Source organism: Mytilus trossulus, chromosome 11, assembly GCF_036588685.1.
Source record: "Mytilus trossulus isolate FHL-02 chromosome 11, PNRI_Mtr1.1.1.hap1, whole genome shotgun sequence".
Taxonomy (NCBI): domain Eukaryota; kingdom Metazoa; phylum Mollusca; class Bivalvia; order Mytilida; family Mytilidae; genus Mytilus; species Mytilus trossulus.
In genome coordinates this window covers 11,534,710-11,561,130 of record NC_086383.1, presented here as the reverse complement: position 1 = coordinate 11,561,130, position 26,421 = coordinate 11,534,710, and the positions used below count along the sequence as shown (strand labels likewise).

Below are 26,421 nucleotides of genomic sequence, written 5' to 3'. Positions count from 1 at the left end.
TATATTGAATAATGAAACAAAGATCGGTTTTAACCTAAAGAATCACACAAAAACTAAATCTAACGTAATTTTACAAAGCACTCACTGTCTTTCTATGAATGCTACACCTGTATTCTTTACACATGAAATTTACGAAAACTTCAGTTATCGTTTTTTCATTTTTTTTTGCAAGAATACCTATATATATCCAACGTTAGTTTGTAATTATAATCTAAATAATCATCATGATAGTTCAGTACCACAAAAACAAATCTGACGTAATTTCTAATTTTACACTCTTGCTTTTCTACGAATTTCACACCTGTATCCGTGTACGTTTTACAACCATGTCCAATACACATACTAACAATGAAATAATGGATTGCAAATTAAAAATATCACTTATACAAATATGAACATAATTTAAAAACTACATACATCGTGTTGCCGTTTGACATTTAAGAGTTTGACATTATGCTAGTTATCACAACAAGTAAATTTGTCATGTATTAAATACATATGTAATTCAGTGGTTGTCGTTTGTTTATGTATTACGTATTTGTTTTCTTTCATTTTTTTAACATAAATTAGACCGCTAATTTTCTCGTTTGAATTGCTTACAATGTCATTTTTGAGCCTTTTAAAGCTGACTACGCGGTTTGTATTTTGCTCATTGTTGACTGCCGCACGTTGATCTATAGTTGTTAACTTCTGTTTCATTTGATCTCTTGTGGACAGTTGTCTCATTATCAATCATACCATATCTTTTTTTTTATATCTTATTGCACAATGACATTGTCAGTAATTCAAATCATTAATTATACGCTTGATGATTGACTATCCGAAAACTGGAATTAGGATAAAGGCAACATGCAGTAGTATACCACTGTTCGAGAGTCATAAATCGATTGAGTGAAAACAAATCCTGATTACAAATTATGACAGAGGGAAACACATCAAATATAAAAGAAAAACAACGAAACAACAGAAAAATTTAAGTGCAGCAATAAAACCGAAAGACAATGCAACACACACAGAAACGATCTATAAGATAACAATTGCAATTTTCTTGACTTGGTACAGGACATTTTAAGAAAAAAAGTGAGTTAAGCCTGGCTTGGTGGCTAGCCAAGCCTCCAGCTGTTATGGCGAAGTTTAATATAACACAAACATGACAATATAACAATACAGGACTACAATACAAATAAATGGAAGAACATTTAGAACACACACTTATTAACAATACAATATAACATAATAACCTGCTAATAGTTATTAAATTTACCAAGCTTAAAATTCAACCGCGTGTTTTGTCTACATAAGACTGAACAGTGACGCTCAGGTCAAAGTTGTAAAGAAAGCCAAAGAAAGATAAAGCCATATACACAAACAATGTTTATTTATCATACTTTTCAATGCCTCATTATGCATATGCTCTAGTTTTATTTGGTCCTCTCTGGAAGATAATTGACAAAATTTTAAAACTGAGGAAGAATAACGAAAAATAAGTGTGCATTAATTCCAGCGGTTGTTTTTTCATTAGGTATCATAACACATATATTTTCGCCTGATTTTTATAATACAATATATCACTTGAAAGGAGCGCCCAATTGACAGCTGTCTGAAATCTGTAAAGTCTTGCACTGGTAGTAAAAATTGTACCTTATATTTATATTTATGAATGTTCTTTATAACTATGTAATTGTTGTTTTATGAGAAATAAAGTATTCGTACTCAGATCCATTTGTTTCAACTTTGATATGTGCTTTCATTATCCATGTCTAGCAAACGAGGTTAGATTGAAGACATTGAAACGGATTCAGTGTGGTCGAATTTTTCAATTGCTAATGAATAATTCATCATGTTTCTGAGCTTATTTAAAACAAAAAATTTATACTGGCTGCATGCTAAAAACGATTTAGTTCACTATTTCAGGTTCATTAATGATTGAACAGAAATAATCATATATCATATATATGTATAATTTTATATATCTCGAAGCTAGTACCCCTTTAACGTTCATATCTTACCTTGGTTTTACTTTAAACATGTTTTTAGAATCGATAGTCCTGTTGCACCAGTAGTCACCCTTCTTATCCTTTATTCCATCCATTAATTAGCGATTTTGTACGGTTAATTGCAAACATATTAAACCAAAATTTCTTTTCTAATTCATTTGAAACAATTCATTACTTTAATGTTTACTCATCTGTCATTCCGTGTACGGTTAAGTTTCCGTTTTTTTCAATTGAAAAGAAAAACAATGTTCATTTCTACACGAGCAAAAGCCAAAAAAATGTTAATTCGAATAAACAAATTACCATATTGACGCAACGTCAGATATTGATACCATTTAGTGTAACAGAAAAATGACGTTAAATTGGAAAACGCACTATCTATTTCTTCCTGCTTTCCTTTTTGGGTAAATGCAAAGTATAACAAACAAGTATAAATGCCGTGAGAATCCAATCCAATATGATTTTATAATTTACATATGATATAGGCTATTCAATTTTACTGCTAGTAATTACGTGTTTTTGGAGGAATTTTGCTGCATTATTTATTCAACCCGAGTATGATTTTATTCAAGCAGTGACATACAATAGCTCATAGTTATGATACTGAGGTTTTCTAACTTTTTTTATCGTCTTATAGATGTGTTTTTTTTCCGACGTAGTCGGTATAGTTTCGGTTTGTGCACTTTGAACTTAAGGACGCTTCACTATTACAACAGGCTACGCATGCCCGAAAATCCTTTCTGTGATTGGACAAAATGCTGTCATGGTGGGTGATTTGGTTGTGTTTGAAAAAACGTCTCGAAAATTATATCGTGATGGAAAGCAAGTGAAAAACTATAAATATTTGAACTAGATCTTACAAAGACTTATATTTTTATTAAAATAATTGTTTCTCCAATAGTTCTTTGCATCCATGACAGCTGTTTATTCGGGACCATTATATAATTTTTAACTTTGTTGTACGAACGTACATCTGGTACATGACTTTTAGGACGCACCTACGCATTTGAGATTTCCGCGGGGTTTTGGTGAATGTAAACAGAAAGATACTACTTATACTACTAATAGTTTCTAGCTTTGTTAACCATGAATTAAGTCTGATGATAATAGTAGTATATGTATATTTGTTTCTTTTTATTTGCACTAGATTTTTTGACAAATAAAAATTGTAGGTGTCATAACAATATTCTTATATATAATTGCCTTAATATAACCAGACTTCGAAAAGAATTTCTGGTAGTAACATTCAGATTGAGATTTCATTAAAGTGGTCCTGCATCAATGAGTCAGTGTGCTTCTGAATGTGATCAAAATGATAGTTTTAAACATATACTCAAATTTAAATACGTTGGATATCTTTTTTAAAGATAGTTCTTGTTTGTAATGTGTGTTTTATTTTGTTTTGTTGAAAGCAGCACATTTACATTTAGTTGAGGAAGGAACACACGAATACAGATCATGCCGTGCCTAGCATATTACGCTTGACTAGTTGTGGCGACATCAAATTATGATAACGGACAAAATTGCAAGACACTTTCATTAATTCGTATTTTTATAGATAACCATGTAATCTTAAGGCTATTTGGTGTACCAACTTCAACTTTAAAAGTACTTTTTATTGGTATAGTTATCAAAGCTGAAAAATAATCTCCGCGAAATCAAATCTTTGTTTTTTTGGCCCGTAAAAGTTTTGTGAAGGCATGAAAGTTTAACTCGGACATTTCAGCAAGACATTGCAAATCTATTGCTATGTGGCTCAAATTATTTTTCAATTCGAATTTTGTGAGCTTACACTCTTAGTCTTTCTAAGATTATGAATATTATACTTTGTTTCTTTCTCTATCATAATGTGAAAATTCAAGAATCAATCTTTATTTTCATGTATGATTTGAAATATTTATTTCAGCACTTCAATAAAAATTTTCCCGTCAAATATTTACTTAACACTATTTTTCGTGGTAGTTGCAATATCTAACGTTGCGTCATTTCCAGTTTTATTTAAGGGGAAATAATAATCCTATTGAAATAGCTGCCTACATGTTAAGGCAAAATGGTCGAATTGCTAGTTAGCAAAGCACACAGGATTTTTACATATACTCATATTTGTTAGTGCGTCGTTTTGTCGAAGTTTCATTACCTTAAAAAAGTCAGATATCTTGAACATTTTAATTGGAAGTTCACCTGTACACATGTCATTTTCAAGAAAACAAGTTATCATTTTCCAAAATTAGTTTCCCAAAAATCCTAATTTATCGAAAGTAAAAGTGTAGAGTTTATTAGAAACAGTAAGTTTTTTTTTTTAACTACATAATAATTTTATTCATCAAAAATTGCTTGTTACATAAACCATCGAGATTCCAAGCTTCTCTTGACGTACCCTGTTACAATCCACTGACTACCCAGGGAATAGTCAGCTGATTAAATTAATTGACATACATTTTTTACAAATCTCTATATTAACAATTTAAAAATATTATTCATTGACTATGTGTCTTTTTATTGAAAGTAACATTGGACTTATTACCTTATGTCCATTAAGATTGGTATCTACTCTCTTTGTGTATTCGTTAATAAAAATTCTGAATACGTCTATGTTTTTTGTTTTCTGTTCAGATACATAGTACGACTTGTATATTGAAAAACTAATAATTGTAATAAAAAAAATTTATCGGGTAATACTTGCTGTCGGTAATTTTGTATCCAAATATCATGTGTTGTAATTTTATTGAAAAATTTTAATGTAAATTACTCTTTTTTAAAAGTTCGTTAAATCGTTGCCAAAATCTTGTTAAATAAGAGCAATTGAAAAAATAATGAGCATAGTCTTCTTCTAAGTTACAAAAATTTCAAAGACTGTTATTAGTTATTTTCCATTGTAATAAATGCTTTTTGGTTGGTACAATAAACTGTAGTAGTTTCCATCTGTATATTTTTAATTTATTTTCAGTTAAGTATTTGAAAATAAAGTTATATAATGAATTCATATTTGATTCTTCTTGCAATGGTAAAATATTAAGCCATCTGTTTATCCCTATTGACGTTTCTTTTTTACTATTCACTAGAGAGTCATATAACATTTTATTTGAAAAAAATGTAGTCTCAAAATAACGATCTTTCCATGTGATCTTATTTCTCTGGATATTTACTTTACTTTGGACAGAATTTTCTTGTTTAACTATGTCAATCCAATTTTGTGGAATGGATTGTTTCAATTTATGAAATTCAGCAATCCAGTTTACTTTACACTTTAATTTGTTCAAAATATAATTTTCTGATATAGTGTCATCTAGAATGTCATTCAAGTATATTATATCACTTTTAATCCAGTTTTCAAATATAATTGGTTTCTTATGAAATGCAATAAATTTATTTCCCCAAATTGTTTGTTTTCTTATATCAGCATATGTCACTTCTTGTTTTGTTTGCCCACCCCCAGTCAAAATCCAGGACTTTATTACTTCTCTATAAAATTCTGGAACATGTTTAAAATAGTCTAAATGTTTTATATCATTTAAATTCATATTAAATAAAACTAAAATATTATTAGACACTTTTAAATATTTAAAAGGTATTAACTTCCAGTTGGCAAATTTACCATTAACTAGTCTATATACCCATGATGCTTTAAGCGCTAAAAAATAAATTTTAAAATCGACCATTTGTAGGCCTCCTTTTTCATAAGGAAGTGTTATCAGGTTTCTTTTTACTTTGTCTGGCTTCCCATCCCAAATATATTTAAAGCTTCTTGTTTCTAAGATAGTTTTCAGATGTTAAGCAGACACTTCCCAAAAAACGTAAATAACGGCAAAATTAATGCTTTAATAATAAGTATTTTCCCTAAAATTGAAAGATTCCTTTTTTCCCATGTCTTGAATAATTTCATCATTTTCTGTATTTTACAATTCCAATTTAATTTTTCGCATTCATCTCTATCATGTCCAAAAAACACCCCTAATGCTTTAATGGGTTTATCTCCCCAATTAATCCCCGCAATTTTATCTTTACATGATTTCAATTTCCCGATCCACAATCCTTCTGTTTTATTTCTATTTACCAATAGTCCTGAAAATGAGCCAAAAATTTCGATTATGTTCATTGCAGATATGACATCGTTTTTATCTTTACAAAATAATGTTGTGTCATCTGCTAGCTGTGAGATTTTAATGCTGTGACTTTTCCCATCTAACTTAATAGTGATTCCTTTTACTTCGTTGCTGTTCCTTAACTTAAGGGGGTTCGCGGGTCTAAATCATTTATATAGGATTCCTCTATATTTTTCTACAAATGAACTTTATCTTATAGTTAATGGAAAAATAAAATAAAAAAGTGGGGTCACCGTTCAGTTGGGCCAACAATCTGCCTTCGAAAGAAGCATACATTTTTGTAAAAGTTTTTTTTTTCTGTTACAGTAATAGGAAAAATAAAGTTAATATCGAAATAAAAAAAGAAATTTATTACAGAAATCGCTCAAATTTTATAGTAATTTAGTTTGAGTACAGCTTATATGGAAATTATATTAAAAAATATAGGTCACCGATGAGTTGAAAAAGATATTTCAATTTTAAAGCCAAAAAAGGGCATTTTTCCACCAAAGGGAGATAATTTGGAACTTTTTCGATGATGTTTAAGTTTTAAAAGTCATCCGGGGCCAACACGAATTGATTGTTTTGGATGATTTTTGTACCATATGATAAAGTAACTACTACAAAAGGTAACAAATAAAATTTGTTATGAAAAACAAATGTTTAATTTTTTTCTGAAATTTTTATACCCTCGAGCCTCCTTAAGAGCCATAATTTCAACAGCCAAAACAAACAATAATGCTGATAAAGGACAGCCTTGTCGGATTCCCCGTGAATTTTTGAAAATTTCTGATGCCCACCCATTGTTCATAACACATGTTTGAACATCTGTATACATAGTTTTAACCCACTTAATGAATGATTCATTAAACCCAAAATGTTTTAAAGTTCCAAGCATAAAATCCCATTCTAAAGAATCAAATGCTTTTGTAAAATCCACAAAAACAAGTGCTCCCTCTATTTTGTATGTTTCTGAGTAGTCTATTACATCTTGGATTTGCCTCAGATTAAACCCAATGAATCTATTTTTAACATAACCGGTTTGATCCTCATTTATTATTTTTGGAAGTACCTTTTTTAAACGTTGCGCAAGAACATATGACAAAATTTTAAAATCTATATTAAGAAGTGACATTGGACGATAGTTTTCTAAAAGTAATGGATCCCCCTTTTTAAATATCAAAGTTAATATACTAGTACGTTGTGAATATGAAAGACTGTTTCTGTCGTATCCTGTATTTAATACATTTACCAATAGTGATTTAAGTTTATTCCAAAAACATCTATAAAATTCTACCGTAAGTCCATCAAGACCTGGAGATTTATTTAACTTCATTTTAAAGATACCATATGTGCATTCCTCTACTGTTATCTTCCCATCGCATATTTGTTTGTCATTTTCATCAACGGTACATTTTAATTTTGTATCGGTGATATATTTTTCTGTTAAATCTTTATTTAAACCTTTTTTGCTATACACGTTTTCATAATAATCTTTTATTTTGTTTAAAAGTTTCTCTTGATCCGAAATTATTTCCCCATTATCTCCCATTAGCTTACTTATAGATTTTTTAACTTGTCTTTTTTTATCTAACCCAAGGAAGTAAGAATTATTTTTTTCACCAAACTCTACCCATTTTTCCCTAGATCTTACTTGAGCTCCCTTCGTTTTTTCTTCATATATCTTATTTAGCTCTTCTTCAATACCATTAATTTCTTTTTCTATCTTATCGTCATCTATATTTGTCTCATCTCTTAATTTTATTTTTTCTTCTAATTCTTTTTCCAGAGTATATCTCCGTCCCTTGGTTAACTTTGCTTTATTTTTACAATAGTTTGTGGTTACTTCCCTTACCGCGATTTTAAACCCATCCCATAATAGCCTACAATCTAATGTTTCCTTTAAAAAATTATATTTATCAATCAAAGTATTAATCAGTTCTTGGTAATCTTTATCTTGCAAAATTGAATTGTTAATTTTCCAATACCCATTGCCCCTTTCTGATACCCCTGGCTTAAATTTTAGAAATACGCTTTGGTGGTCAGTAGACCGAATAACAGCTAGTTTGATTTTACAAAATTCTACCAGTGGTAAAAAATCTGACCCAATAAAAATCATGTCAATTCGACTAGCTTGTGACTTATCTCTTCTTCTCCATGTGAATTGCTGTTTATTTTCATGTAAGTTTCTCCATATATCTGTTAGTTTGTTAGATTTAATTAAGTTTTTTAAACCATGTACAGGTTGAGTAAATTTACATGGACGTATAGATTTTCTATCAATTGGTTTTATTGTCTCGTTAAAATCGCCCCCAAGTATTGCTATTCCTAGACCGTGTTCCTTTAAATTATCGCTGACTTTTTTAAAGAAAGAGTTTCGTGATGTTTTACAGTTAGGTGCATATACATTAATAAATGTAAAAATTGAGTTATTCATTTGCACATTGATAAGCACCAATCTTCCGTCCCTATCAATAAATTTATTAATTAGTTCGTAGCTTAATGATTTTTTAATTAATATAGCTACACCCCTACTAGACGTAGTACCATGACTACAAAACGCATCATATGCTGTTTTATTATTTATATCCCTTTCGATAATTTCATCAAAATGTGTTTCTTGCAAAAAACTTATGACACTTTTTTGAGCGGTAACCCATTCTATTACTCTATTTCTTTTTTCTCTTGAATTAATTCCGTTTACGTTGAGACTACATATATTTACTGTATTTGTAAATGTCATAGTTAATAGTATATAAATTATACTTAAGTTTCAACATACTATACAAATTTACAACAGTTACAATTTTATAACACTCAGAAATATTTAATACAGTTACATCAATCGGAACACAATTAAAATACATATTCATTATTTCAGTCAATAATGCATAGTTGTTACACATATCTATCATGTCTATACAACCTACAAAATAATTACCTTTCACCTGGTGTGACCTTAAGTCAATTGTTCCGCTATTAAACCTCGTGAAAGTAATGTGTATTTTAAAACGCATTGTAAATAAATTTGGATAGTTTGATAGTGTAGGAATTACCGCATGGTAAACGTAATTAAATAATTTAGAATTCGATGTCTGTGTTTGAAAGGAAAATACTATCATGTAAATATGTATCAAATTAACAGCATGAACTTGACACGATTGAAAGGTGGACAATTTAATGCCGTTCATGTTTTTACGATTATAAAGTGTAGAACCAGAAACACAGCATATAACATGTTTCGAAATATTCACAATCGTAGGATTTACGCTACTTGCAATGTTTTTTAATTAAGAATTGAATGCTTCTTTTTGTAAATTTATTGGGTGGTAAAAGCGTTGACCGAAGTACATTTTGTATGAAGCGCGGAAGCGCTTCATTCTAAAAATGTACGCACGGTCAACGCTTTTACAACCCTATAAATTTTCAAAAAGAAGTAATCAATACTTATAATTACATTTTTTGAGCTAAAATCATGAAAACACGATTTTTATCCAGTTATATTTAATTCACCTGTGCACTTTTTTGTGGGACCTCGTGTCATTATGAATGATAAATGTTATTGTCTGATGCAATTGTTTACGGAATAACATGTTAGCCAATCAGAATAACGTATTATAATGAAACTTACATCTAATGTAATTATTTCAATACAATGGAAATGGTTCGGTGCTTTTTTGTATACATGTGCACTTGATATATATTTTGTCCATTTTTTATCGGATTGAAAAGTAAATTGTTGTGGACAAATATAAGTGCATACTACCGGACTATATACGTACTCTACATGTAAGTAGTTATTTTTCTCTATCGTATTACTTGTATATATTTTATTGATTTGTAGGTATTTCATCAGTGATGTAAGGTTCAGAATGAAAAGTTTCTTGTTTTGTTCACCGTTAACTGATAGTGTGAATCGTGTTACTATAAATAGCATAGAAACAGTAAGTATTAATAAAATACCATACACATACAAAAATAAATACGACGTAAACTATAATTTTATAAAAGCACTCCCTGCCTTTCTAGGAATAAAACTCCTATATCCGTTTGCGTCTTCTAACTAAGTACATTATACGTCATCGTGCATTTACTTACTATAAAACGACGGATAGAAAATTTGAAATATCACTTATAAATACCATTGCGAACATAATTTTATAAAACCACATTATATGTGTTGCAGTTTGAAATTTGAAAGTTTGAACACTACACACACTGATATTTCATGATGTCTACCTTTCCACCGATGGTTATTGGGGGAGTTGTTATTACCTCTTTATCATTCCTGCTGCATATAATAGCATTCTCAACAACATATTGGTATACATTTGGAGATGTTATTCATATGGGATTATGGAAATCATGTTACCAATCAAAAGGTGTAGAAGCGTGTTCTTATTATACAGGTATGTCTTTATTGGCCTTACATATTTTATATAGACTTCTAATGATATTTTGCATTATCGCTTTTTTTAGCATTTTTCCTTTGATTTTCATTTTGGATAATTTTCATATCATGCATGCTACTCGCTTGAGATGGAAAATAATCGCTAGAAACCAAGGAGTCACGTGGCGATTCTAATGAAATTGACAACGTCGTCATAGGTAAAATAGCACTAAACAGATTAGCGTTGGTCATCTTAACTCGAATGCTTTTCTCGCTTTTGCCGTGACCGACTCAAGCGATCAAATCAATCTCGTTGAGATAACCAACAATAACCTATAATTATCGCTCGTCCCACTGTCTATATCACTCTGGTCAAATCTTAATATTATTCCATATCACGGCAGTGTGACGTCAAATACTTTGAACCGGCCTTAATAACTTTGACCCGGACATATGAGCGAGGTCATTAGTTTGTACCGACATTGATAAAATTGACCCGAACTCATCAAGTCAATTTCCGGTTGCTGATGAAATCAAAAGAAAAACATTCACAAAAGACGCAAAATACAGCCCGATAAATCAATTATCAGGTGATCTGCATATTGATACCGTCAAATATTTGCTGCGATTTACAATATGAAGCTTTTTTGTCAGGTTAGTGCAGCAAACGAGATCAAAAAGCATTATAATGTGTCGACATGGTGTTACAATATCATTTTGCAGACAACCTGATAATCTTCAAAAAATCAAGTCACTGTTACCGTATGATGGCAACTTAAAATTGAATATTTAACAATAATGGAAGTCAAATATTCTTTTAGCGAAACTTAACCTAAACAAATACGTATACGCACTCATATATATAAACTGAGTTCAATAAACTGTAAAGAATGCGGTTGTTTTAGACAAAATGTAATGTGCGGTTATGCGTGATATCGTAAACAAGAATACACACATGTACATCATGTATTATGTTTCTTACTACATAATTATATAGTAAGGTATTCTCATCATTAATCATACACTTGATGACAAAGGTAACTTCAATGTTATGTATAGAAATAATTGTTCTCATGTTTCTTCTCTAAATCATTACATACCTTATGTTATTATGGAAATTACGATAATATTATGCATATTACTTTTAGATTTTTACTGATGTTTCGATATTTCATAGAGGTAAACATTTTATTTGAAAGTTTGACTGTTCCCGCCAATAATCTTTCACTGACTCCATTCGATACTATAATGATAGCACTTAATTCTCTAAAGGAATATATCCAGACTTTGACATGACCAAGACATTGATTATCCACGAATATGCAAGTTTTCCTTAATTCACGAAAATAAATGAATTTAAATTATTTGAGTTTGTTGATGTAAAAGACGAATAAGACAATTTAGACATAGATACAATAAATATTTGTGTATAGGGTTTATTTGTCGTTCTACTTTTCAATGCCGCATTATGTATGATATTTAATTCTAAAATTTTACAGCAATAAAACAAAACAAAAACAAAAATGACCTAGAATTCAGTAAGCTTAATATATATTATGCTTTCGTTTTATCAGGCCCTCTCTGGTAGAAAATTGACAAAATTGAAAATACTAAAATACAAAAGAGAGTCGGACATAATGAGAAAACCTGAGAAAAAATGAGAAAAAAAATTTCAGCGTTTTCATCAATAGATATGCTAAATAAAGGCAACAGTAATATACCGCTGTTCGAAAGTCATAAATAGAATGAGGGAAACTAAATCCGGGTAACAAAGTAAAACTGAGAGAAACAGATCACATATAACATATGAGGAAAACAACGAAACAACAGTAACTAATGTGCAAGAAAAACAAACGGTAATAAATACACCCCGAAACGAATTACAACATATATATTTGTTTCGCCTGATTTTTATAATACAATATTGCAGAATTACCAGTAAGTGATGCCCATCTGATAGCTGCCGCAGTTCTTGAAAGTTTGGCACTGGTAGCATTTGTTGTAGCTGTGATATGTGCTTTCCTTAAGATGTTTGTACTCAAGGAAAAGGGAAATATGTTTGCTATCACAGGTGTATTTAACTTAATTGCAGGTAAATATTAATGATATGATTTAATTGCATATGATGTCAAAATGAAATTTAATATAACAAAACAACAAATCTTATTTTTTGTAACATAAATTCAATAATTATAATTACATTATTAGCATGATGCAAAATTTCAATCAAATCTTTCTTCTATCACGATATGCATGTTAATACCATTTCATGTCTTTGAAAAGTCTAAGTCAATTTGAAAAGGCATATTTTTAAAACCAATTCTGCAAAGTATGTAAAAACAAACAAATAAGCACATGAAACAACAACCAAACGCTAAGAAATTTAATAAGTGAAATTTTTGGCTACATTGTATCAAAATAAAATCACATAATACTGAACGCCAAGAGAAATTCAGAACGGAAAGTTTATAATCAAATGGAAAGATCAAAACCTAAAATACACCAATCAAATGGATAACAACTGTCATAGTCCTGATTTAGTGAAGGCATTTTTCTAAGTAGTAGATGATGGATTTAACCTGGTTATTTATACTAATAGCCACGTATACGCCATGTAGTCAGAGAATTATCAAGTATTAAGATTTATTTCGTCGTTCGAATTATAAGTTAGATTATTTATCTTGACTGTAATATTTGTTAAATATGAAAAAATATATTTTATGGTTGAGTAATTGACCATTACATTTTTCGATATATAATAAACAAACTTGTTGATTATAGTTGACAAAGATGGAACGCTATATAGATTAAATTGTGGACGCAAAAAAACGTTTAGACAGACCATGCATTATACACTATGTTGTAAACGACTTGTTAAAAATGACATTTGTTGCCTGAAAGAGGCGAGTGTGTTACGGTTAAGGTTAAAGCACTGACAAGCCTCTACATTTGACGGTTCGGGATTTCCTTCATATTGGAATAATTCAAATCAAATCCAAATTGATATCACTTCCAGTTATTGAGAAGGTAATCGTTTACTGACGCTGAAAATAACAGAAGGTCGTCCATCATAAAACCTTACAACTTAGAATTTTCATTTTCCGTCATAGTAGATACAATATATATAAGAAGATGTGAAACGAGTGCCAAAGAGACAAATCTCTCAACCAAGTCACAATTATAAAAAATAACCATTATAGGTCAAAGTGTGGTCAACAACACTGGTCATTGGCTTACACCAAACAACATCCTATAAAAAAGGTTATATTGACTTGGAAATCAGTAACTAGTCAGTTAAAATATATGCCTTTTTCTTTAAAGGTGAATTTGCCTTGATAGGAACAATAGTATTTGCAACAGAGTCTTATGGAAGCATAACTATGGATTCTTCAAAGTTCCACTATTCCTTTGGGCTATGTATTGTAGGTGGAATAGGAGGGATTTTTTCAGGGATTGTGTTCCTCGTAGCATGGCGATGGTGGAAGAACTAACGACGACATCTGTCATTGTGTTAATTCTAGCATGGCAATATGTGAAAGATTAGGCGGAGTAGTCTCTGGCATTGTTTTATAGGAAGCAGCTTAAACTATGAGCTATCTGTATAAATCGTATTTCTTTGAACGCTTATCTTCATCAATATTATTGTATTCGACGGATTTTAACGATACATATTGCTATTCTATGTTCCGTGGTGTAAAATCGTACAAACAATAACGAGTTGTGTTATTTAACAAACGTCAGGTTTGATTAATAGAGCCGCATGATTGTTATTTGTTAAACTGATATGTTATAAATCAGCAACAAGTGCACAAACAATATAAATTTTGTATTTTCGGAATGTTTTTTTAAAACCACAATGTTTTGGATTTCTAGAATGTATTTTAGTAACATGATGTGGTATGCACTTTCCAATATGCTATCGTTGACCTTATAACACCTAAACCCAACAGTATTTGCCTGCAAAATGAGTGAATACAACTGTACATATGATAAGGTTTTAACGCATCAACAATGTATCTAGTTATCAAGGATATATAGTGACGTATCATTCTACGCAAGGTGAAATTATGTCTTATCGTGATATACTTGGCGTGATAAATTCAAGGAACGGCAAATCAGTCTTGATATTGGAATATCAAAATGTGGAAGCTGTTTAAATGCTGACTCATTCATTTTGGGCCGTACATATCTGTAATGCCTTTGATATTTTGTATCTTATTATTCTTAATAAAGAATTTTTGTGAAAGTTTAAATATATATTTATATGTGTGCATTTGTTAAATGTATTCATTAACAATTAATCAAGATAGGCAATTGTTCATTTAAATGAATTCGAACTCATAGTTCAAAAACAAACAGACAACGACATGAGTAAAAAAAACCCCAACAAACAAAAGTTTAATGAACACAAAATAAAAAACCAATGATTAAGTAACATGAACCCCACCCAGATTGTGGATGACCTCTGTTGTTCATGTTAGTATACCCCAAATAAGAAGTCTGATTCTGTGGGTCAAATTAGGAAAAATAGACGGGTTTTAGTGACGAGCATATCCGTTGTCATTGATGAAACAGATACCCATAACGATGTACCAAGACATTCATAAAACATGAACACCTTTGTTTAATAGAACATAGGTAGTTAACTAAATGTGTCAAACATGTCATGAGGAGGCGGAAAAATCTCTATGAAATTCTCTTTCATCAATTGTTTCCGTATTTTCGGTGGTTATGATATTTATGTTCATCCAAGTGTTAACTCTTTTCTCTCTTACAGAACCAATGTATAATATAGGTATATAAGTCATTATAGGAAACTTAATAGACCAATTTAAAGATATCCTTAGCAGTCAAGTACTTAAAATTACCCACACATTCGTTCTCCATTTTCAGGAAACGATGATAAAATTCAACCTCAAAAACACCGTTTAACATAGTTTTCACAATCTTTATTATTGTTTGTGGTGACAAGTATTCAAGCCAAGAGAAATGCAGATTCCTTCTTAAAAACCATATGTGTTATTCAAGAAAATAATTAAAGAAATACATTTGAAATCAGGTTGCACTCAATCGAGTATGTAATAAAGATCATGCCAGAAGCTTAAATTGTAAAAAAAACAAATAAACCGAACTCAGAGGAAATTACATAACAAAAAGTACCTAATCAAACGCCAAAATTAAAAGCTTAAAATTTGTTTTCGAAACGTACATACAAGTTATCAATGAGAAATTTAACACCTTTAATCATCTCACCACACCTCCAGTAAGTGTACCTATCATATTTATCTTTCTCATTAGAGAAAAAAGCTTTAAATGAGTTGCAGCAAATATATTTGAAATTAGATTTACTAAAGGACCAGTTAATTAAATGGGGAAACTTTTTTTTCATTATATTGTGTGGAAGAGGGACGAAAGATACCAAAGGAACAGTCAAGTGGAAGTGTAGTGTAAAGAAAAGAAAAGTAAAAACTGTAAAAACCACATCAACAGGACCTAAAAATTCACGTTATTCATCTAAAATATCCAAAGAATTGTTCACACTCCAAAAATGCCACTATTTTCATATGTTTTATAACAATAGTTTACGATAAGCTCTTTATTAGAAATTCAGGGACATATTAAAAGCACGGAAAAATAAGTTGTAGAACACCTAACAGAGACCGAGATGAAACGATATTTTACTATTTATGTATAGTTAAGGTTACCAATACATAAAAGGACCTCCAACTGTTCAGAAGAAGCCTAAAGCTGTGATGTTGTTATGATATGTATATTCATTATATGAATCTCTTGGGAGCACAATGACTAGAACGTAGATGAATTTAAAATTTCATTTGTTAAAACGTCCGTGTAGTATTAACGTCATACCACCATCACATTGATGGCTGCTTTATCAGCCGGTACACACTCAAACCGCTTTAAAAGTTCTTGAAATTTATTTCTTATTCTGGAAAAAGGCGTATTTTATTCTCTATCATTTACTTATGAATTAAAAGTATTCAAAATGTGATATTCTATAGCTATTACCTACAATATTTATACATTTATACATTTATTTAGATAAGAATCAAGAGATTCTTTATCAGATTTTTCTTCGTTTACACCATTTTTTTTTACAAAACGGGAAAAGAACCTCTTTAGTGACCTAACGACGCTGTTTCCAATCTATCTTAGATGTAGATCGATATTTGAGTCTTTTTTTCCAAAATAAAATTCTTCAAATTGTTTATTCGATTTCCTATGTTGTTTCTGGATCGTTTCAAGCGGTTGAAATATTATGAATTTAATAATGTGATGTGTTTACCTGATTGATGCTCACTTATACTTTTGAATTTCTTAGGTTTTCGGACGCGGTATAGATGTGCCTGTGTTCGTTTAAAAAAAAAACTTGTCCTGTTTGTCATACGCAAAGTATACTACAATTTGGTCTTGTTCATGGCGTAACCAGATATATGAGGCTTTGGGATTTGCATGTAATGTCACTAGAAAAAGAAAGTTAATCTCTCCCCTTCACTGTTGACTTTACAGTATTAAAAGAAGATAATCTAAATCAGGTTTTTTTCTTTTTCTGACATTACACGGAAATATTTGTTGATACACGTTTTCATTTATTGAATAATTTTGGCCGCAGCAGCATTGCCACCTTTGATATAAATATAAAAAGTGGTAAGTTTCGATTGGGAATTTCAATAGACGGTGGTTTAATTAATATTTGAAATGAGCTTTCGTGACCTCATGAATAACCTTGAAGGATTGGTGTATACTGTTTTCTATCGATTTCGTACATTCATGATTAATTAACGGGTAATGAGAAGATTAAGTGAGGCCAAAAGTTTGATAAGAGTTTCAATAAAGGAATACATAAACAATTTATAAAACAGTCCAATAATTTGAAAAAAACTACATTGAACATCCCGACAAAATGACGCCAGAAAAACACAACAGACATAACAAACATTGGTCTGAAGTTATGCCGAGTGATTTTATCTTAAACAGAAAAAAACAAAAATATTTTAACAAAGGTTAGCACCTGCTCTTTCCATCCAACATGTATACAGTGTAGTATATTATTTTGTAGACACATTACATGTATATTTAGAAAAAAAAAGGAACTGTCATTCAAATACATTTTTTAAGGATATATAGTCTTAAACATTCAGATCTAGATATGCTAGTTTTTTACCTTTTCAAACTGGACCATATCACAAAGGAGTTAGTAAGACCCCTTTTAGGCCCCAAAATATAGCAGTTTCACAAAATAGTGAAAATGTAATCCTTTATCTATTTGTTGGAAAGTAGAATGCTTCTGCTATTTGCAAATTGGGCTGTGTTTGACAATACAATGCCGTAGATCGGGTACTAGCATAACTAAGTCATGCTAAATTACTGAAATATTCAAAATTTTAGCATTTTAGTTAAATTTTAGACGGTTTTAGGCTTAAATGAAAGTGGCCGCATTCGTGTTCATCATTATAATGAAATGTAAGTTGTATTTGATGATAATACATACCATATATAAAGGTTGAGGATGTACACGGATGCGGCCACTTTCATTTTTGACAAAAACCATATGAAAAGTGACGTTATTTTGCATAATATGTGATAGATTATTTAATGTTTAGGCTTGAATCGGAGCGTTTTTAATGACTAAATCTTTTAAAATATTTCAAATACACTAATGGAATCAAATGGAATAGACACTTAAGTGTTTAAAAAGTGTCCAAAATCTTTCGTTAGATGAACCTGAAATTTGAGGCCAATATCGTCCCTTACCGGACTTACACCTTCACCTACACGTAAAAATAATATAAACTGTTTATACATGTAATTTCAACTCCATTTTACTAAATAATGCTTAAATATAAAGAAATAAATTGACAGATGTATGAAAAAAATGTAATACAATGTCCATATTAGGGACTATATTCGTAGACTACGGTGTATTGGACCTTTTAAAGGCAATTACTAGAAGATTTAAGAGCCTTTACTTAAACCATAGAAAGCGGCAGGATAAAAATACGATACAAGAAATAGATCATTAATCATAATAATGAAATATGTAGACAGGAATCGCAGTAAGAAGAACATATATTCTGATTTTGTGTCTCATTAATCTGTTTAAACGGAAGTGTTAAATCAAATGCAATTCGATTGTAACGATTATTTTCATTGGGTGTTGACAAGTTTTTTGAAAAGTCAGATTCCACGTTCTACTTGTCCGTAATCCAGATTGCAAATTAATGGAAGGTACTTTTTTTTACTATTCTATGGTTAACATGTTGTAATGTACTTTTATATTACATATGCATGTAGCTCTCTGTTGTGAGTGTTTGCGTTTATTTGTGTTGTATTCCTGTCACATATTGTTGTCATTTTAACGGTATAGGCGGGATCTTTGGCTAGCCATAAAACCAAGTTCGACCCACAAATATGAGAAGCATCTAAAAGTTTATTCTTGTAGCTAGCTTGTACGGTTGAGCAATTAAACCAGTATAATTAAGAGACAATGCTAAGAATGTTTTCAAATCGTCACTTAAATACAATTGTTCCTGATCATACATGGTAGCATAAGCATACATTAGTTTAGTTTGCTGGTTATGGGTTTAATTTTGAATGTTTTGGTTGGACTTGAGTACAATCTGACCTTCCCTTTCCTCGTACATTTGTTTAAAGTTATAGCTGTCTAGATTAATCTGATGATTTATTAATATTCGTTGGATACCAATGTTTTGTGGATTTCGTGGGTACAGGGGGACCAAATATTCTTTAGAAATGTGTGTTGATTTAGATAAAGGGGCCAGCTGAAGGCCGTCTACGGGTGCGGGAGTTGTCGCTACATTAACTACCCATTGAAAACCAATTGGCAGTCTTCGGCTGTTTTCTGCTCTATTATCGGGTTGAGACATTCCCTGTTTCCATTCTCAATTTTATTTTAGACTTTGCCACATACAGATATATATTTCAAATATCAGAATGTGACTTATTATTATCATGATTATTGCAATTTTTTAAGAAAAAAAAATGATCGAATATCGGAGATTTATATTCTGCTTTCGGGAAAAGAGGCATACAGATATATTTTTCAAATATCAGAATGTGGGTTCTTATAACTGCAATTCTCACCAAGTCGCATTATTCGCAGAAATAAAGACCTGGTAATTATTTCAGCATTTACAGATGAGGCAAGTATACTAGAGTCGGGACAAAATTTAATATAGAATTAATACTGGTTCTCTGTAACTATTTAAACTCTTACATAGGGAGTGTGGCACGCATGGTCATGGATTTTCTTTAAACTTTACATATTTACTAGTCTTGGTGAAACAAACAAAAAAATGCTAAATTTTGGTTGCTAAGCACATCTGTTGCCATAGCAACCGATACCAAGTTTTACCTGTTCTGGATATCTATGAATTTAAGCTTAAAAGGGCTATTTTCAACATAATTTTTCATAAAAAATGACTAAGAGAAAGAATATTTTTTTATGATTTTATTAAATATATGCATTTTATTAATGTAATTTAATAACTGATATTTTCAAATTCATTTTCGATTATAATCACATACACCCCCCTTTTTTATGTGGTTTGCATTTGGTAAAAAATACCCTTTTGAGGTCATTTTTGAATGCTCATAATAATTTTTTGCGGACACCTGAGTTAAAATCAATGAATTCATAAAAATCATAGTCTTATTTTATCAATTATGCGAAAAAGTCATGGGGAAGTATGTCTCATTTTTTTGTTACCATGGATACAAAATGCCTAGTTTTCATTTTTCAGATTTTTTTTTTTTTTTTAATTTTTGAAAAATAATGTTTCAAAACCTTTTTCTGCATTCAGAAATAATAAATAGATGAAAAATTTGTAGAAATTATTGTAATCATTAAAATTTTAAACATAATCATATATAATGGTAGTAAAGTTTTAACTGTGTTGCTATGGAAACAATTTTATAATGATACACAAGTTTAAAGCAATTATGAAAAAGTTTCAGTTAGTTTCTTAAATTTGCACAAAAGTAGGAAAACTAAAACACTTATTAAGTTTCACTGTATACACACATGTGTATATATACATAATTTTGCTTGTATAGCATATCAATAATGGTGTTAACACTTGAGGGAAACAAATACAATTTTGCTGATCTGGATAAAAGGATCATGAAAAATATACACAAAAAAATAGAAAGAAAAAAGAAAATCATTTAAAAAATTATATGTTCAATTCTGCAATATTTGCCATTTAATGTAGTGCCATTGAAACAAGCTGTCCATTTGCAAAAATACTGATCAGTGCTAATTTTTACAAATTCGTTTAATGAACTTCCATTCATATGATTAAATGCTTAGAAATAGACTAAATGTTCATACAAAAAAGCTCTTCTGTAAATTTTCAATTTAATTCTGTGTCAAAGAATGATGGGTTTTACAAGTCGTTCCATCAACTGTTTTTCAAATGCTGTAGTGAAGATTAAAGATCATAGTGTCACTTGGTGTTGACAGTTTGGAATTATAACTACTAGCTATAGCTCTAATTATACATAATATTCAGAAGATGTAATCAGAAATCTACAGTTCAAGAAAGGCCAAGCTTAAAATTGTTTGTGTGAGACACAGAAATAAATACAAATGAAATATGCAATACCGTTGGGGTGGGGGTGAGTAAGATTTTGTAAAATTAAAAAGATCGATTAGTTGCGGTTTGCCTTATGTCCAGTGTCAAACATAGTCTACTGACCAAAAAATAATTAAAGTCAATAATTTGATACAATTCAACACAATAAATAATAGAACCAACCCATAAAAGAATTTATAAAATGGTTTTTTAGCAAACAAAGGGCGTAACATGCAAGGGCGGCTATGGTCACATGTACATCTGACACATTTCTTTTTGGTAGGGGAGAATTTTTCGTTTCCAAAAAGTTCCATTTCCCAACTGTTGAAAATCTGCGGGTCTTACAACGGGCAACAGGGGGAATATATACAATCTATACAATTTTCATATACGGGGTCCCACTGACTGCCTTAAGAGATGGCCTGCTACATTCATGCTTAGTGATTCCATATGTAATCAACCAAATGTTTCCAATGAAAGGAGGAGGCGGGCCCTCGGGGCTCCCTGGATCCGCCTATGATAGCACTATAATAACATTAGAAATAGGCATTGAATTATTGAAATTTGAGAAAATAACAATTATCTTCATTGATTTTTAACAGCAAAATAAAAAAAATATTGACTATTTGATAACTCTTTACACAGAGTAACTTGAAAAGAATTTTATATACTTGTACATATACTTTGATTTTCACTAAAAGCCTATTACAGGGGGATATTCCTCAAAAAAATGTTTTTTGTCTTTTTGTAAAAAAAAAAAAGGATTTTACTTTGAAACAGGAGTCAATGTTAATGACATAAAATACATGATACTTTTTGTCAGCGACTTTTTGTCTGTGACTTTCTGTCCTACATACTGACCATTATCATGACCAGGGAAAAGGACTTTATACCTATTTATATGTATTAGGCTTTGCATCAAATTTATGGAAACGCTTAGATTGGACCATTAATTTTATAAAATAAGAAAAATTAAATTCCTGACAAACATATTTGCAAATGATAAATGACAAATGATTGACATTCGGGAACATTTAAAACTAAGACAAGTTTCTGTCAACCCTTAAGTAAAGTCCGCGAATATGTTTACTGATATTCTATGATTTTTTTTATTAAACTGATAAAATATCATGCATGCAAGGGCTCGGGTATACCTCAAGTGGTCCACAAAACTACAAAGATTTCCTGCACAAGGCTCGGCCATGCCTTAAGTATATGTACGTGGAAAACGTTATTTACTGTAAGAAAATGTTAAAAAACAAACTATATGCAATAAAATTAACGGTACCAATTTTCTTGCACCAGAAGCGCATTTCGACAATACATGTCTCTTCAGTGATGCTCGTGGCCAAAATATTTGAAATCCAAAGCTTTAACAAAAGATTAAGAGCTATAATCCAAAAGGTCCAAAAAGTATAGTCAAATCCGTGAAAGGAATCAGAGCTTAATGTATGAGGGAGAAACATTCTTTAATTTATAATAATTTCTAATATTTTGTAACAGCAAATTTTAATAACACAAAAAATCTGTATTTTCATGCCAGTACCGAAGTACCAGCTACTGGGCTGGTGATACCCTCGGGGACTACAACTTGCATGTATTTTTTGGCCTACTTCAATCACACCTTTTGTCTGTTACTTTATATTTGTGATCAAACGTGTCAAATTATAACCGGTTATATACAACATAAGTTACAACACAGTTAAATACAATATACTACTCAATACCATACAAAATTTTAATAATCCAGTGCTCGTCAAATTACTCTAAACTGTTTAAAAATGGAATTATAAAAAAAAAATGTTCTTATAGATTTTAAGCAAATCCTTTAAGATATAAATAAGTATTTAGATAGTACCAGAAGTCCAATACTAATGGACTTTTGGTAGTACAACTACCAAGACACAGTCAATTTTGGTCAGGTCAAGTTTTTACCCCAAAACAAATTTTTTCCTATATTTATAAATTTCATCGGTCAGATCATTGACAACGTTAGAAAAGGTCACGTTTTCTGATTTGTTCTGAATTTTTTAATATTTTTTCTCTTTTTTTTCATTATAATTTATAATTTATATATTAAATGATCAAATTTTATTATATTTCAAATTTAAAATAAATCCGTTTATAAATTAAAAAAGTTATAAGTTCTTTCATTTGTTCAGGTTTAAAACAGTTTTCTATATTTGTTTCTTATATTTATGCTTTGAATCTGGGACTATTATACTAAGTTAGTATCAAAGTTCCTGATTGAATGGTCTAAATTTATAACAATTTAAATTTGACAAACACCCTTTGAGAAATAAAAAAAGTTATTAGCGTTTTAATTTTAGTCCGGTCATTAGCGTCACCAATCAAAGGGAGATAATTCGTATTATGAGGAATATTGATCAATGATCACTTTTTAGAAATTAATTTTGCATGTTTCTAGGTAGAATACCCATAACTTTTTTTCGATTTTTGAGTAAAACAAGACTGAATTTAATTACTTTTGTGTTTCATTGTAGTAGATGTAGCTGCATAATTTTACAACACTACACCAAATATTGCACTTTTCTCAAAAATCTCAACTTTCTCTGCCGTTACCATGGTAACCAACCAAAATATATATCGGTTGGCATTATTTTTCTGACTAGTCCAATGGGATCTACATATCAGCCAATTTTCAGAAAGATCGGTGACTATGTGTGCCGAAAAAGTTTAAGTGGTTACAGAGAATGAGTATTAAATAGAACATTTTACATTGTTTTATAGGACGGTATGTCTTTCTTAAAAAACACACACGAAACGACAACAACAAATAGCCACATAGAATTGAGGTATGCATCTGCCGAAAACTTTATACGGTTTGGCAAGATATTTTTCGCTGGTGTGATGATAATAAAATGGCTGTAAAAGTATCTAAAACGAAAGCTATATGTAATTGGCTCTAAACAGAACCTTTCAGTTACATCAAATGAAAACATTAGTTTTGCCATAAATTGACAACAAATTAAGAAGGTACATGTGAAAACATTCTAGGTATTTTTGTTGATTTATCTCTATCTTGGTCTTCTTATATTGACTTATATAATAAAAAAAAGTAAACTCTTTCTTAGCCTTAATAAAAAGGATAAAAAAATACTAAAATCACAAAGAGGGCAGCACGAATAATTTGAGACGAACATGATTACACCTTACCTTCGAGCGATATATTTCTCAAATGTATCATTGTACTGATTACACAAAGAATATATAATCATAAATCATTACTAATTGAACATTACTAATGTATAGGCTAAACTTGGCTTAGATCCAGAATATATTTCCAGTCTTATTTTATCAGCTTCTGCAAACCAAAAATATAATACGAGGTTGTCGTCCTCAGATAATTTTACAATTCCAAAACCAAATACAGAGCTGTATAAGTCTACTTTCTTGTACAGTAGACAAAAAGCAATACAATTAAATAATCAAACACAGTATTACAGTGTAAACATAACTACAAATATGTGTACTTTTAACATTACCAAGATATTTGTTCTGTAATGTCATATAGCTATAATTGTTTATAGTATTTAAATTGTATTGCATACCTTTTGGTTTTGTTCTGTTTATTAAATTTTTTTTCTTACGTCTAATTTGTTTCTTCCGCCCTTTTTGTTTTTTTGCAAGATGTCGCTTTGTTATATGATATCGAACAGTTTTTACTCTTTTGAAACTTACAACGGTTATCGAAATACTTCTCCAATGAAGAGTTATATTACCCAACACTGTTTTCGAGTTTTTCAAATACTTTGCAACTGTATAATAACCGACAAATTTATTTTTCCTAATTGCCTGTCATGTCCTCTGGATGTTTTGTTTAATTTTGACGGAAGCATTCCGGACACTCCGGATGAGAGTTAATCCACATTATGCATTTGATAGAATTGATATGCGTTTATAACTGATAAATCATAAGCGAAAGAGACCTAGGGTATTTTAATTTGAGGTAATTGGTCCAAAAAAGGAAAATCAGGTCAATGTCAAAGGTCAAGGTCATGTTCTAAATTTTTATTTTGCCTTGTTATCACTTATTTTTAGATCTCTTACATGATATCGACTAAACATTTTAACAAAATTGTTAGCTGCGGCATGTGGTAAATTGAAGTTGAAAGGGTAAACCGGAAGTAGCTTTTATGTACTTATTTAATGCAAAAGTACATATAACCTTAAATTTTTGGAATCAGTGTCAAGTAAATTATCAAATGAGAAAACCCGAAGAAACAAATTATCTTCCTCATTTCAAACAAAGAGTAACCATGTATTTTTAATTCAGCGTACAATCATTTGGTACTGATACTTATATCTCTCACCGAGTTTATAATTTTTCACATCAAAATATATTGTATAGGTCGGAAAGACCTTCAATTGTTCTCTGAACAATTGGTTTTTAATTATTATTTAATTTGTATTGTTTATTTTTTAAATTATAATTGTATTAAGAGAGCCTTATTGCAAATTGGTGTAATCCAAATTAATTACTCTCTCTAAATACAGATGTTGTTATTAGTATTATTATTATAGGTGGGCGTACATAAGCAACAACCATGTATTTTTTCCAGAGAGTCACATACTTCGACCACATGGAAAAAAGTATTTGATCAAAACATCGCAAAGATATCAATAAGCCCCGAAAAGATTATTTTAATTGTCTTTGAAACCAACCAGTTTTTCATTATAGTGTAAATGGTCATGTAAACAATGATAACGTAAACATCATTTCACTTTTAGTTCAAGAAAAATTCAGACTTCGGGTTCGAGTACTTTGAACTTTGATTCTTACGATAAAAACATCCTCATTAAATTATCACCAGTTTTACATCGCACTACATATTCAAAGGTAGCTCTAAAGGCCGCGATATCTAAGGTGCACTCGCACGGTCAAGTTGCTATGGACGTTAAGCAACACGTCGATGATGGAACCAAACTCTCGTCTATTACAGAAGGTTGATCTGAGAAACTAGAATTCAAACCACAATGATCAGAGCTCATGTATATTTCTGGATTTGGATGAGGCAATACATGAAATTGCAATTGGTAAAACGCTAAAATAAGCTGCATATAGCTGAATGTGTATTTAGTTCCAGAAATAGTTTCACCAATACATATATATACAACCGATACATGTACTATACATTGCAACAAAAAGTTCTGATCAAGTTTTGAAAAATACAGACAGAGGAAAACCGATGTTATAATATAATGCTCTTCAATGTTGTACTTTATTTGGCGTTTTTTACTTTTTTTTATACGAGCGGACTGACGAGTGTTTTCACGTGCTTGTTCACACTATACGGACTTCATATACAGGAGTG

At 30.5% G+C, this 26,421-nt stretch overlaps 1 protein-coding gene across 3 annotated transcripts; it reads left to right on the top strand.

The window, feature by feature from the left end:
• The first annotated feature begins 9,730 nt into the window (after positions 1–9,730).
• Positions 9,731–14,722, top strand: LOC134690730 (epithelial membrane protein 3-like). 3 transcript variants are annotated; one of them, XM_063550764.1, is made up of 4 exons: positions 9,731–9,868; positions 10,266–10,488; positions 12,400–12,561; positions 13,791–14,722. In XM_063550764.1, the coding sequence occupies exons 2-4, from the start codon at positions 10,308–10,310 to the stop codon at positions 13,958–13,960; spliced, it is 513 nt and encodes a 170-aa protein (XP_063406834.1). In that variant the 5' UTR covers positions 9,731–9,868; positions 10,266–10,307; the 3' UTR covers positions 13,961–14,722. The 3 variants fall into 3 exon arrangements, with proteins under 3 accessions (XP_063406834.1, XP_063406835.1, XP_063406836.1); XM_063550765.1 differs by lacking the exon at positions 9,731–9,868 and adding an exon at positions 9,920–10,023; XM_063550766.1 differs by lacking the exon at positions 9,731–9,868 and having other exon boundaries at positions 10,115–10,488; positions 13,251–14,722.
• Positions 14,723–26,421: the final 11,699 nt, after the last annotated feature.

Bases quoted from the DNA above. Each gene is read 5' to 3' on its own strand.
- LOC134690730 (XM_063550764.1), top strand. From the start codon at position 10,308: ATGATGTCTACCTTTCCACCGATGGTTATTGGGGGAGTTGTTATTACC. The intron at 10,489-12,399 runs GTATGTCTTTAT...ACAATATTGCAG, and splicing joins AGCGTGTTCTTATTATACAG to AATTACCAGTAAGTGATGCC. The intron at 12,562-13,790 runs GTAAATATTAAT...TTTTCTTTAAAG, and splicing joins TGTATTTAACTTAATTGCAG to GTGAATTTGCCTTGATAGGA.